Here is a 13,001-nt window from a genome sequence, read left to right on the forward strand (position 1 = left end):
GTCCCTGGCGCAGGACTACATGCCTAGTAAAGTAGAGGGTCAGCAAAAAAAAAGGAAGACCACCAACAGGAAAGATTGGCCCCTGTGTCAGCAACAGTGAGCTCAAACATAGAAACAGCTTTGAGGGTGGTGCAGGGCTACCTGGGGTTGTGTTGGGTTGTTCATAAGATCCTATGAGTCAGAATTGACTCCTTGGCACCTGACCCAAGCAACATGTCTCAGCCCAGCTTGAGAGCCCTGCCTGAAAGTGTACCTTCAGGTAATCCTACCTGGGAGGGTGTAGCTCCCCTCACCAGCAGGAAACCTGGCCTCCCAGACAGCAGTATTAACAGGGACAGCAGCTGTGTGCTTGGGATCAGTGCTGTTTACCCCGTGCTGTGTGCACAGAACATAATGGGCCATTGTCCTGTGCAAACAGATAGCTTCCCACTAACGTTTTTGTGGTAGATGGATGGAAGATTGATGTGGTACAATGTGCACACCCAGATGTTATGTTCTTTTAGTGAAAAAAATGGATGGGAGCTGGGCCTCAGCCTCCTATAGAACCTCACAGCTTCTATCCTGAAGCTGTGGCCACCCTCGCACATTTCCCGGAGAATTCTTGTGACCCTGTTGCAATCCCGGCCCCGCCCAGAGGGTGGAGTTGCACTTTTTAAATGCTCAGCAAGTGCCTCCGGGCCTGATAACTCCTCAGCCCTGCCTGGAGACAGCTACTGTTCTTCCTTCTAGGAACCTCCAGCCCTGCTTTATCTGCTTGGACAATGTCAGCTCTCCAGGGCCTATTCAAGTACATTGATGAGAATCAGGATCGTTATGTTAAGGTAAGGACTAGCCCCACTGGAGCCAACCTGGCAATCTGGTTTCAGTTTAAGGAATTTATATTTAAAAAGGGAATATGTCAGAAGTGTTAAGAGTGAGGAAGTGCCTAGACCTTCTCATCACAGTAAAATTATACCGGTGGCTTTTAACACAGGGGGCCTTCTAAAAGTTGGTGAAAGAATTCCATGTTCTTTTAATTCCATTTTCCCATGAATTTTCTGAAGCCCCCTCGTATTTGTAGGACCACCGCACAGCTAAGTAGGGATTGTTGGTTAATGTCACCAACACTTCCCTATGGCAGATGGACGTTTTTAAGTGCCATCAAGTTGGTTTCGACTCACAGTGACCCTGTACAGGGTTTCCGAGGAGAGGCTGGTGGGTTTGAACCACTGACCTAGCAGCAGTTCAGTGCTTCTACAGCGTCACAGGTTAAAGAGCAATTTGCATTTTCAGTGACTCTGGGATATTTCAAAGGACTTTGTAGTATTTATATATAATTAATCTGTCTCGGCATTGAGTTTTGACCAAGCTTTAATGGTATCCTCAGACAAATTTTCGATTCAGATTTTGGAATTCTTATTCTGAAAATCACACTTCCATGAGCTTGACCATTGTCAAGACGACAGATCACTAATTTGGGCTACAGGTAGGCTGGCTCCTGTTTTCTCACAGTTTTGTGAGAGGCAGGAAGGCAGACAGGAATCAACTTCTCAGTGGAACCTGATTTGATGTTCTCTTCATGCTTCATGGTTGGAAATACACATTCTGATGGTTTTCTGTTCTGTCCTTCTTGGGAAAGGGTTAACACAAATGGCCCTTCTGAAATCTCAAAACAGAAAGTAAAAGTAACGGGCCGATTCATCCATCTGGTCACACCGTGTTCAAAATAGCAGGCACAGTTCCTGTCAGCTGCATCCTGAAACCTGGCGGGAGGCGGGGCAGAGTGGGGGGGTGGGGGGGGCGACTTCACTAAACCTGGGTTTGCTTCTTTGCCACAAACAGAAACTGGCAGAATGGGTGGCCATCCAGAGCGTGTCTGCCTGGCCCGAGAAGCGCGCCGAGATCACAAGGATGATGGAAGTTGCCGCTGCAGACATCACCAAACTTGGGGGCTCTGTGGAGTTGGTAGACATTGGGAAACAAAAGGTATGGTGTTGGCACTGGTGTATTTGTGTGGTGATAAGTGTGTATATCACTAAGCACTGGCCATTTCAACCATCTTCCAGTGAGCCACACCCACCCCTTGCCTCTCCACATCCTTCCCCCCATTTTCCCATCAATTCCAGCCACCCTTAGCCTTTCAGAGCCACCGATGAACACATCCACACCCTCAGGAGGGCAGACAGGACTCCGCAAGTTCTTAACAAAAAACAAAGGGTTGATTGGGACCCGTCTGTAGAGTTAGGTGTCAGATTGGAAGCCCACTGCCCCTCCTGTGCTTGTACGACCGTGTAACTCCCGGGTGTTTGTCCTGGTAGAACACAGAACTTGGTAGGTAGGGACGTGGGCTGGGGGACTTTTTGTATAGTCTGAATGAATCATGATTTTTTTGTTGTTGTTTTTTTAAATGGAGACCACAGGCCTGCTGTGAAAGTTGGAAAAGACTTAAGTTCCATAGAAACCAAAACCAAGCCCAGTGCCGTCAAGTCAGGTCCGACTCATAGCATCCCCACAGAACACAGTAGAGCTGCTTCGGACGGTGGTGAATATGTACTGGGGCACACCGTCTCCCTCTTTCTGCCCCGGAGCGGCTGTTGGGTTTGCATTGCTGATCTTGGGGTCACGGCCCAGCACTTATTCCATTGTGTCACCAGGGCTTCATGGGGGTGTGAACTGGATGTGCCCTGTTCTGCCTCCAGTGTTAGAACTCTCACAGCTGACAGAACTGGTGGATGGCGAAGGCTTGGCAAGCTGAGCTCAGAGCTGTTCCTCCGTCACCGCGGTGTCACCAACACCAGTGGTGTGGGTTTCCATCTTCACGCCTGTCCTCCTTTGGGCATACTTGTAATCTCCACAGAGTTACTAGTTCAAACTGTCTCTTTTAGCCATGACTTCAGAAAATAACACGCTGAGTTGCATTATAATCTTTTCTTACATAAAAATTTAATTTTTAAAAAAGCTTTCGAAATGAAGCTTACCAAATTGCTTGCATTTGGATACATAATTCAGTTTAATGCATCTGGATTATAAGAAACTAAATTTTTGCTACGGAACCCTGGTGGCACAGTGGGTTTAAGTACTCAGCTGCTAAATACAAGGTCAGTGGTTCGAACCCTCCAGCTGCTCTATATGAGGCAGACATGGCAGTCAGCTTCTGTAAAGCTGACAGTCGTAGAGATGCTGTGAGACGCTGTTCTACTCTGTCTGCCTCGGTGCTAAAAATTGCTATCCCCCAATAATACTGTGTGTCAGACTAGACTCGCTCATCAGGGGGTTTGATTTTGGTTTGTGGTTAAGTACTGTCACGTGGGTTCCAACTAATAGCAAAGCAACCCTTGTAGGGTTTCCAAGGAGCAGCTGACCCTGTGGGTGGGAACCACTGACCTTGTGTTTAGTAGTAATCCAGTGCTCATCCTACAGTGCCACACCTGGACTCTGTTTGTTGTCGGTGTTAAATACTGTTGAGTTGGTTCCAACTCACAGTGGCCCTGTATAGGGTTTCTAAGGATTGGCTGATGAGTTTGGACCACCAAGATTCAAACTGACCTTGCAGTCTAGTGCTTATCCTTCAGAGCCACACCCAGGACTCATAGGGCTACATAAATGAGCCCTAAGGGCTGGGCTGCTAAACTAAAGGTCAGATGTTGAAGGCCACCAGCAGCTCTGTGGAGAAAAGACCCTGCGATCCGCTTCTGTACGATGAGCCTTGGGAAGGCGAGCAGGCACTTTCACCCTGCCCTACAGGGTTCTTCCTGTGAGTCAGAATCGTAGGTCTTTGGTTTTACTTTGGCTGTTGAGCAATGACAAACTGAACAGTGGAGGCCAGCCGGTGTGAGGACAGCTCGGAAAACACAAGCATTCGGTGATGTTCACTGTAAATACACGTTTTCAGCCCAGACTTTCCCTGATTTACTTTCCCGACCCCCAGCTTCCTGACGGCTCCGAGATCCCACTTCCACCTGTTCTGCTCGGCAAGCTGGGCTCAGACCCCCAGAAAAAGACTGTGTGTGTGTACGGGCACCTGGATGTGCAGCCAGCAGCCCTAGAGGATGGCTGGGACAGTGAGCCCTTCACCCTGGAGGAGCGCAACGGTAACTTACACTACTATCCCCACAGCTCCGGAACTCTCACGGATGAAAAGCCTTTTAACATCCGGGGAAACGGTTCTGTGGCTCTGACCTTCCTCCTGGCTCTTACCTTCCCTGTACAGGTTATCTCTAACTGTCCCTGCCACCTGTGCATCGGCTGCGACAGCCCTTGTGGCGTAGTGGGTGTTAGGCATTACGCTGCTAACCACAAGGTCAGCAGTTCTAATCTACCACATGCTCCAGAACAGAAAGATGAGGCTATCTGCTCCCATAAAGATTTACAGCCTGGGAGACCCCATGGGGCAGTTCTCCTCCACCCACAGGAAGGCCCGGAGTCCACTTCAGCTAGATGGCAGTGTGTTCGGTTGTTGGGTAGGGGGTTTACGGATCACACCCTCACTGGCCTGGGGTCTTTCCAGGCCTCCCTTTCCTACACCATTTCCCCCAGGAGACATGGTCTAGTCCTCAAAACCTGCCTCCCAGTCCCAGCCCCAGTGTTCATGTGCTGCTGAACCATGTCTGAGGAGCTCTGCTTTGGAAGATGGGGACCGGGTCAGACTCTGACAGACAACCAGGTCCCTCCCTCCTCCCCACCACACCCATGAGCCTAGAATAAGCTGTGTACACACCTAATTTTGTCCCTGAGTACTGTCCCCACCTGAGGAAGGAATGGACTTGGGCTCATCTTGGCAAACCACAGTCGATAAATCACTTGCTGCTAACCAAAAGGTCAGCGTTTTGAGCCCACCAGCTCTCCCATGGGAGAAAGACGAGCCTTTCTGCCTCTGGAAAGATTTACAACCTCGGAAGCCCACCAGGGCAATTCTTCTCTGTCCTTCGCTTGCGATGAGTCGGAATCTACTCACAGCAGTGGATCTGGCTTCTACTTGATTTCCTCTAGCCCAGAGCCCCCACACAGCTGTTTTTAATTGTGTCTGTGTAGGACCAAAGACTCGAGAGCGTTTATCTGTGGCCGTGAGCTCAAGCCTGGTCACAGTTGTGAGGATAAGGCAGGACTAGGCAGTGGTTCTTTTTGTTGTATGTGGGGTCACTGAGTGGAAACTGACCCCACCTCACAAACAGCAATTTGCATTTCTGAGAAGTTTGTAAAAGGAAGTTCCTGAAGTCAGCATGGCCTTAGGCTTCAGTACTTTGGGTGGGTCAAGTTGAAACTGAAAGAACATCTCAAGCCAAGAAGAAATGCGGAAGGCAGAGACAGGCTGGATGAATGGGCCATGGAGTTGCAGCCCCAAGCACTTTTTTTTTTTTGTTAAGTGCCGTCGAGTCGGTTCCAACCCATAGCGACCCTGTGCAGGTTTTCCAAGGGTGTAAATCCTTACGGGAGTAGAAAGCCTCATCTTTCTCCCGCGGAGCGGCTGGTAGTTTCGAACCGCTGACCTTAAGGTTCGCAGCCCGATTCGTAACCACTACGCTACCAAGCACTTTAGGGCCCAGGAAACCTTGGCCCACTGGCTCACTCCTCTTGGGTCATCTGGTGAGTAAGGAGGAGGTGGTCTGGGGGGACGCGCTGGTAGCAGTCTTACTGAGTCCTTTAGCTTCCAGAGCGATGGCCTGAGAAATCAGTCAGTGGCAAGTATGCATCCTCTTCTTCCTAAAATCTATGTCACCTTCGGGGTAGAAGTGAGGCCAGTCATTCTCGATTTGATCCCTGTCCCTGGTGGCTTCTGCGTCTGACCAGGTTTTCCACTGCCATCCACACCCCACTGTGCAAAGTCACTTTTACAGAACTGATCACAAGGAATTCCTGGAGGCTGCGTCCCCCTAGAAGTACCACAGGAAGGTCATTAGATCAGAGTCATCCACGGGGTCTCCGGGGTCAGTTCCCTCAGAGAACTCGGAAGAAGCCCTCTGTCCTGGGGAGGCCAGGTGAACCTGTGCCCATGAGACCCACCCTCCTCCTGTCCACCTGTGCCGACTTCCCTCCCCCTCTCCAGGGAAACTCTATGGGAGAGGCTCCACGGATGACAAGGGGCCAGTGGCTGGCTGGATGAATGCATTGGAAGCTTTCCAGAAAACCAACCAGGTGTGTTACCTGTACTGGGCACTTCCTGACATGCCCACCTGAGCAGGCAACGAGCAGCCTGGGCGGGTCAGAGGTCTGGGATACATACGGGCAGTGTGAGGCACCCTAATTGTTTCATGGGCTTTCAAAGGTCCTGATGCTGGGGACTCTGAGCCGTGGGTTTTACTCACTAGCTGCTTTTCAGAGCCCTGGTGTGGGCTGTGGGATACAGCACCGGCCCACAAGGTTGGTGGTTCAACCTCACTAGCTACTCCATGTAACCCCTATACAAGATTACGATGAGTCAGAACTAAGTAGATGACACTTAACAACAACAAGCTGCTTATAGGTCCCCCAGAACCCCATGGCTGTGTGCCTGTCAGCGAGGGTCCCCCCAACTCCCTGGGCTATGTACTTGTGAGTGATGGTTCCCCCCAAGAAACCATGTGCCTCATAATATTGGGCAGGCCTCATTCTTTCCCTGTACTTTTGTTGTTAAGTGCTGTTGAGTCAGTTCTGACTCATAGTGGACCCTGTATAGGTTTCCAAGGAGTAGCCTCCTAAGAAAAGATTGTGTTTTTAAAAGCCATTTTCTTCACTATGAGACATCTACCTGCTCAGTGTACACAGTGTGTCGACTACAGAGAAGCAGAAAGGAGACAAAACAGTCTCCGCCCCAACTCTTCAGACCAGTAGCATTGTGTTCCCGGCACCTGTAAGCATGGGCCTTACACTTAGCACGCTGTGTTCCCGGCACCTGTAAGCATGGGCCTTACACTTAGCACGCTGTGTTCCCGGCACCTATAAGCATGGGCCTTACACTTAGCACGGTGTGTTCCCGGCACCTATAAGCATGGGCCTTACACTTGGCACGCTGTGTTCCCGGCACCTGTAGCAGTGGCCAAGCTGCTGACCAGCACCTCTGACCCAAGACTCGGTCCATTCTGTCTCCAGTGTGACCTCTGGCAGGTCACTGAACTCACAGCAATCCCACCCGTCAGCTCTGAACTGGGCTCCACGGGGTTTCCAATGGCTGATTTTTTGGAAGTAAACCACCAGGCCTTTCTTCCAAAGTGCCCCTGAATGGACTCGAACCTCAGACTTTTGCAGCTCCCAGGGCCTTCCCGCAAGTCGCTTAGCTGAATCTCAGATGAGAGTCATTACCTTGTTAGTGAAAGGGGTGGCACATGCACCTCACAAAGTGATGTGGCATTTGGAAAACGAAAACGGATTCAAACAGAGTGTGGTGGGTTCCTTATGCACCTGGAAATTGGCCATGGCAGTGCCGGGACAGCCTTTTAATAAGAAAAGCCTTCTCTCCCATTCCCCCTAGTGCCCTGGGGGCCCAGAGGGCTGCTGGCTGACAAGTCAGGGGGTGGGACCCACCAGGAAGGTGGTCTGCGTCCATAAAAGTCACAACCTCAGAATCTCCTTAAAGCAGTTCTCTGTCCTGTAGGGGTCGCTGTGAGTCAGAACCCACTTAACAACAATGAATTTAGGCATTATTTAAAGAAACCATGGTGGAGCAGCGGTGAAGCAGTGCTAGCTGAAGGGTTGGTGGTTTGAACCCACCACACTCCGCAGAAGAGAGCTGTAGCATTTGCCGCCATAGACTTGACATTCTTGGAGTCGGACAGTCCTGCTCAGTCCTATAATCACTGCGAACAGAGTTAATGCAGCAGGGGTTTGGGATGGAATTCAACAACGGGGTCATGGTTTCAGAGGGTGCACCGCGGGCTCTGCTGAAGCCCCAGGTAGATGCAGAGGGTCTTCTTTGTGTGTCTCCATTGTGCACCTCCAGGAAGAGCCGTCTGCTGAGCACCTGGGGTGTAGGAATCCCCGTGGGGTGTGGGATCGTCTACAGGGGTGGTCTCCTGGCACGGAGAAAGCCAGGGGCCTCCTATCTTGGCTGCCTTTCGCAGGAAATCCCCGTGAACGTTCGATTCTGCCTGGAAGGCATGGAGGAGTCAGGCTCCGAGGGCCTGGACGAGCTCATCTTCGCCCAGAAGGATGACTTCTTTAAGGACGTGGACTACGTCTGCATCTCTGACAACTATTGGCTGGGCAAGAAGAAACCCTGTGTCACTTATGGCCTCCGGGGCATCTGCTACTTTTTCATTGAGGTGCCAAGCCCAGCCCTGCACACTCTGCCCTCCACCACCCCTCCCCAGAGCTGCCCCAGCACGCTGCTGAATAGGGGACACTCCAAGTGTCTCATTAACTGCTGGGGTCTGCAAAGGTAGAGAGAGCACTGAGGCCCAGGCTGGATGGCTGCTGACGACACACTTTGGGAGCTTCGGGGCTGAGCCAGCGGTCTGAGAAGTCTCACTTCTTGCTCTCCCCGAGTTCTGCATGTGCAGGACTACTTTCCATGCTTTCCATGTTGGTTTGTGCCTTAGGTTTTTGTCCCTTTGGAAACTCCATGCATTGCGCCCTCCGGGGAAGCCAGTTTGGTTTGGATAACGGCTTCTAGTAGTGCGCTGTGCTCAGGCACCACCCCGCACTGACCATCAGCCCCCACCAAGCACCCACATGAGACCATCTCTGTCTTCCCAGGTGGAGTGCAGTGACAAGGATCTCCACTCGGGCGTGTACGGGGGTTCAGTCCATGAGGCCATGACGGACCTCATCACCCTAATGGGTGAGCCTGGGGACGGGAGTGGGAGGGGGCTCTGGGATCCATGGTAGGGACTCCATAATGTGTGACCGCGGAGGGGTCTGTGTCCCGGGAGGGGCGTGTCCGTGGTTCTGTCCCACCTCCAGCATTCCCCGGCCCGCCCCAGGCTCCCTGGTGGACCGGAAGGGGAAGATTCTCATCCCTGGCATTAACGAGGCCGTGGCGCCAGTGACGGAGGAGGAGCTGGCGCTGTACGAGGACATTGACTTCGACGTGGAAGAGTACGCCAAGGACGTGGGCGCCGAGACCCTGCTGCATGGCTGCAAGGTGCTGGACGCCGCCGGCTACCCGAGTGGGGGGCTCAGGTGGGCAGAGGGCCGGTTTTCTGGGCTGTGGGTGGAGTGGACTGCCCCTCAGTTTGCTGTTGTCGCCCCCACACACACACACAGAAGGACATCCTGATGCACCGGTGGAGGTACCCGTCCCTCTCGCTGCATGGCATCGAGGGCGCCTTCTCCGGCTCGGGAGCGAAAACCGTGATTCCTCGTAAGGTGGTGGGCAAGTTCTCCATCAGACTGGTGCCGCACATGACCCCCGAGGTCGTCAGCAAGCAGGCACGTGGGGGACCAGGGAGAGGGGTGTGTGTGTTTGTGTGTGTGAGGTGTGGGGGATCAGGGGTTTCTGGTAGGGCACCAAGTTACATACACAACACGTACCAGCCTGCTCCTCCCGAGTGGACAGGCTGCTGTCTTGCTGAGGCCAGAATGTGGACTGACCCAAGGCTTCAGGGCGACGCACAGCGAACCCTAGGACAGCCTGTCACTGATCAGGAGGGCCTGGGGTGGGGAGTGACCCCCATGCCAGGCCTGCTGGGACCCTTGACCCCCCTGACCCAGTTGGACCTCCCCAGGGCCTGCACCGAGCTAGGTCTAAATGGAACTTGGCCTGGACCCCACAACAAACAGGGAGGTTGCTACCTATAACGGAACTCTCCCTAACTTTGGAGGCATCTGCAAACAGCCTGCCTGAATTGCCTGGAGTTAAATATTGCCAATAACCTTCAGTCTGCGGGGTTGGCTCAGCAGCAGAACACCAGGGCTGAGCCGTGTGCTGGGCTCTCACCACACTTTCCCATCTACGGTACAGGTGACTAACTACCTGACCAAGAAGTTTGCGGAGCTGCAGAGCCCCAACAAGTTCAAGGTGTACATGGGCCATGGCGGAAAGCCCTGGGTGTCAGACTTCAACCACCCACACTACATGGCCGGGCGGCGAGCGCTGAAAACAGGTGGGGACTCCCTTGATCTGGGCTCAAAGTACCTGCAGGGTGATGGGTCCAGGATGGTCAAAAGTGGGCCATTTCTTCTGTCCTGCCCGCAGTGTTTGGGGTCGAACCAGACTTGACCCGGGAAGGTGGTAGCATCCCGGTGACACTGACCTTCCAGGAGGCCACAGGCAAGAACGTCATGTTACTGCCCGTGGGCTCGGCCGATGACGGGGCCCACTCCCAGAACGAGAAGCTCAACAGGTGAGGCTGCACGTGCCCTTTGGTGGGCAGGGTCTCTTCCAGGCCCCTGCTGGCTCGTCACACCGTCACAGCTGGTGGGGAGTGGGGTCATCTCTGCACTTTGGTGACGTTTGCCTTTAACAAGCAGTGTTACTGCTTGTTACACCACTTTGATACACCCCCACCTGGGTAGATGTGGCATGGACCCCCCCGGATCACACTCTGGATGAGGGCAGCCAGGGGTCTGCAGCAGGTCCGAGCACCCACAGGCTCTTCAGGACCGGGGGTCCCACAGGGAGAGCTGAAGAGCACAGAGAAATGGGATTCACCTGGGGTGACAGGCAGCAAGCCTACTGGGAGAGCCGATCCTAGTTACTGGGCTTCAAAGCTGGAGGCCTGATGTTTCAGAACAAGTACACAGACAAGGACTGGCACAACATTTATTGGGAAGATGTGGTGGTCTTCCATTTCCACGAATGAGGGCTGGGGGTCCCTGAGTGGCCAGTGGGGCTGACCCTGCGCTGGGAATTGTCCACTGCCATCATGCAGATAGACAGGTCCAGGACCATCAGCCAGGGTGGTGGGAAAACAGCTTCAAGCAGCCTCTTCCCAGTTCAGTCATGGGCAACTAAGAGAAACTGGAGTAGACCCAAATTTGTGAAACACTGAACTGGAATAGGAAAACTTTCCAGTGGACGCCCTACCTGCCCCCCTGAATCGCCCTCTTAGAAAACATGGGCAGCACACACACCACACAGCCCAGAACCTGTTCACAGCACACTCAGAAACAATGGTGCCCAGTCAGGTGGCGGCGGCCTGCCTTGAGGCTTTGCTCCTGAGAGGGCTAACTGCGCCTTCTGAGTCTCCAATTCCAGGCCTTTGAGCCATAATTTTCCCCATCCAGTTCACCCAGTTTTAAACATTTGATTCTCTTGTGGTCTCACTTCGTTGACCATGACTGAAGCAATTTGATGCCTTGGAGGAAGGTCGCCAGGAGAAGCTGGGCTTCGGGATATCCATCATACCCAGCTGACAGGCCACTTCTCTTCTCCACCAGACACAACTACATAGAAGGAACAAAGATGCTGGGGGCCTACCTGTACGAAGTGTCCCAGCTGAAGAACTGATGCCCGGCATGCGGGGTGCCATGGCCACCAGCAGTAATCTGTCCATGTCCTCCCTTTGAGACGTGTGGACTCAGCCCTGGTCAAGTTCACAGAGTTGCTTGGGAAACCGGCTCAAGAGCCCAAAGCACAAGCCCTTGTGTAGAAGGTCTTCTCTTTGATGATCACAGGACGTGACGTTCTGCCTGAGTCGTCCCCTCCGTCCCTTCTCTGCTTCTCTCTTCAGATAACACACCTTTGGTGTGTGCGCAAAGGGATTGTCCCTCACCTCTGTTTCCCACCTCTCTCTCCTCAAAGCCAGAACTCAACCCCATGATGATTTTGTCTCATTCTGTGCTGCTAAATAAAAACTGGAGATGAAGCTTCGCATGCTATCCTGACTCCTAACTCATGGGGCAGTCGTGGTGGTCCCTGGTGTGCATCACTCATGGGGGGCGAGGGGAGGGTGGTCTGGACTCAGAACACAGCACCTGGGTCTTCCCTGTAAACTCACAGGGCTGGGGACCCACTTCCTGTCATCAGAAGTACCCCATCTATCCCCACCCTGCAGCTAGGTCAGAGAGCCAGAGTCATGCAGGTAAAGCGAAACGGAGGCTGCTGGCTCAGTAAATGGAAGAGATCAGAGTGCAAGGTACCTCGGAGAAGTGCTGTTTCCAGGCCTGGAGTAGCTCTGGGTGCAGAAAATCAGACCACACTCAGAACACAGCCTTCCTCAGGAACTCTCGGCCAATGCAGGGCACTTAGAGCAGCAAAGTACACAACGTGGTGTCGGATTCGGATTCCACCCACGCTGCCGTCAACAGATGCCTGGATAAGTGGGTAAGAAGAAGCCTCATCAATGGGGCAGGATGAGGAAGCCACCATAAACACAACAGTGGTCTCCAGACAGATGCAGCAGCTTGACTAGGAGCAGAATGTCTGTAGAGTTGAGAAGCACCGCCCAAGAGAACCCTGCAGTAACCTGGCCTTCACAAATTGCACCACGGGGCTTAAGAAGTTTGCGGGGAAATGCGATTACCTTCAGACAAAATGCTTTGAAAACATGAAGCCAGCCCTGGTCTGGAGATCTGAATGTTTTCAGAAGAGTCAAATAGGTATACTTTTGTGCCATCTACTAGCAGACCGGAGTCCTGGTGTGGCGCTGTGGGGTAATGTGCTGGACTGCAAAGTCGGTTTAAACTGCAAGGTCGGCAGTTCAAACTCACCAGCTGCTCCTCGGAAACCCTATACAGAGTTGCTATGGGTCAGAATTGACTCGACCGCACTTAACAACAACTAGCTGACTAGTTGCAAGAAATCTTGTATGAAAATGGAAATGTGGAAAAGCAAAAATTAGTTGCTTTCTAGTAAAAAGAGAAAATTGCTAGTAAGTCTTCCCAGTAAGGCGTCTTCAATTTCTATGCTTTGCTTCCCTTTGAAGGTCAACAGTTGGGATCTATCAATGGCTCCGAAGAGGTAAGCTGGGGCTGTCTGTGTCCATAAAGACGTACCGTCTCAGAAGCCCTATACAGGACCTCTGAGTCAGAACCGACTCCACAGCACATAACAACCTCTAGTTGAAAAACGTGGCAATACCTCTGGGGCAGTTAGTTTATGGATTAACGTTTATATGACAGATTGCAGAGGGCTTTAACATGCTCCACGTGACTTTTCATTGCTTCCT

The 13,001-nt window shown here is 52.5% G+C and overlaps 1 protein-coding gene across 2 annotated transcripts; it reads left to right on the forward strand.

The window, feature by feature from the left end:
- Positions 1-761: 761 nt before the first annotated feature.
- CNDP2 (CNDP dipeptidase 2 (metallopeptidase M20 family)) lies at positions 762-11,341 on the forward strand. Of its 2 annotated transcripts, XM_006874537.1 has the most exons (11): positions 762-821; positions 1,822-1,965; positions 3,908-4,070; positions 6,023-6,111; positions 8,013-8,213; positions 8,647-8,731; positions 8,874-9,034; positions 9,157-9,321; positions 9,854-9,995; positions 10,088-10,235; positions 11,272-11,341. In XM_006874537.1, the coding sequence occupies exons 1-11, from the start codon at positions 762-764 to the stop codon at positions 11,339-11,341; spliced, it is 1,428 nt and encodes a 475-aa protein (XP_006874599.1). The 2 variants fall into 2 exon arrangements, with proteins under 2 accessions (XP_006874599.1, XP_006874600.1); XM_006874538.1 differs by lacking the exons at positions 3,908-4,070; positions 6,023-6,111.
- Positions 11,342-13,001: the final 1,660 nt, after the last annotated feature.

The sequence above is a fragment of the Chrysochloris asiatica genome, unplaced genomic scaffold (assembly GCF_000296735.1).
Source record: "Chrysochloris asiatica unplaced genomic scaffold, ChrAsi1.0 scaffold00283, whole genome shotgun sequence".
Classification (NCBI taxonomy): Eukaryota; Metazoa; Chordata; class Mammalia; order Afrosoricida; family Chrysochloridae; genus Chrysochloris; species Chrysochloris asiatica.

What these genes read in the sequence shown, in the direction of transcription:
- CNDP2 (XM_006874537.1), top strand. Translation starts at nt 762, where the DNA reads ATGTCAGCTCTCCAGGGCCTATTCAAGTACATTGATGAGAATCAGGAT. An exon ending in CACCCTGGAGGAGCGCAACG is followed by an intron (nt 4,071 to 6,022) that starts GTAACTTACACT and finishes CCCCCTCTCCAG; the next exon opens with GGAAACTCTATGGGAGAGGC. An exon ending in CAGAACGAGAAGCTCAACAG is followed by an intron (nt 10,236 to 11,271) that starts GTGAGGCTGCAC and finishes CTTCTCCACCAG; the next exon opens with ACACAACTACATAGAAGGAA.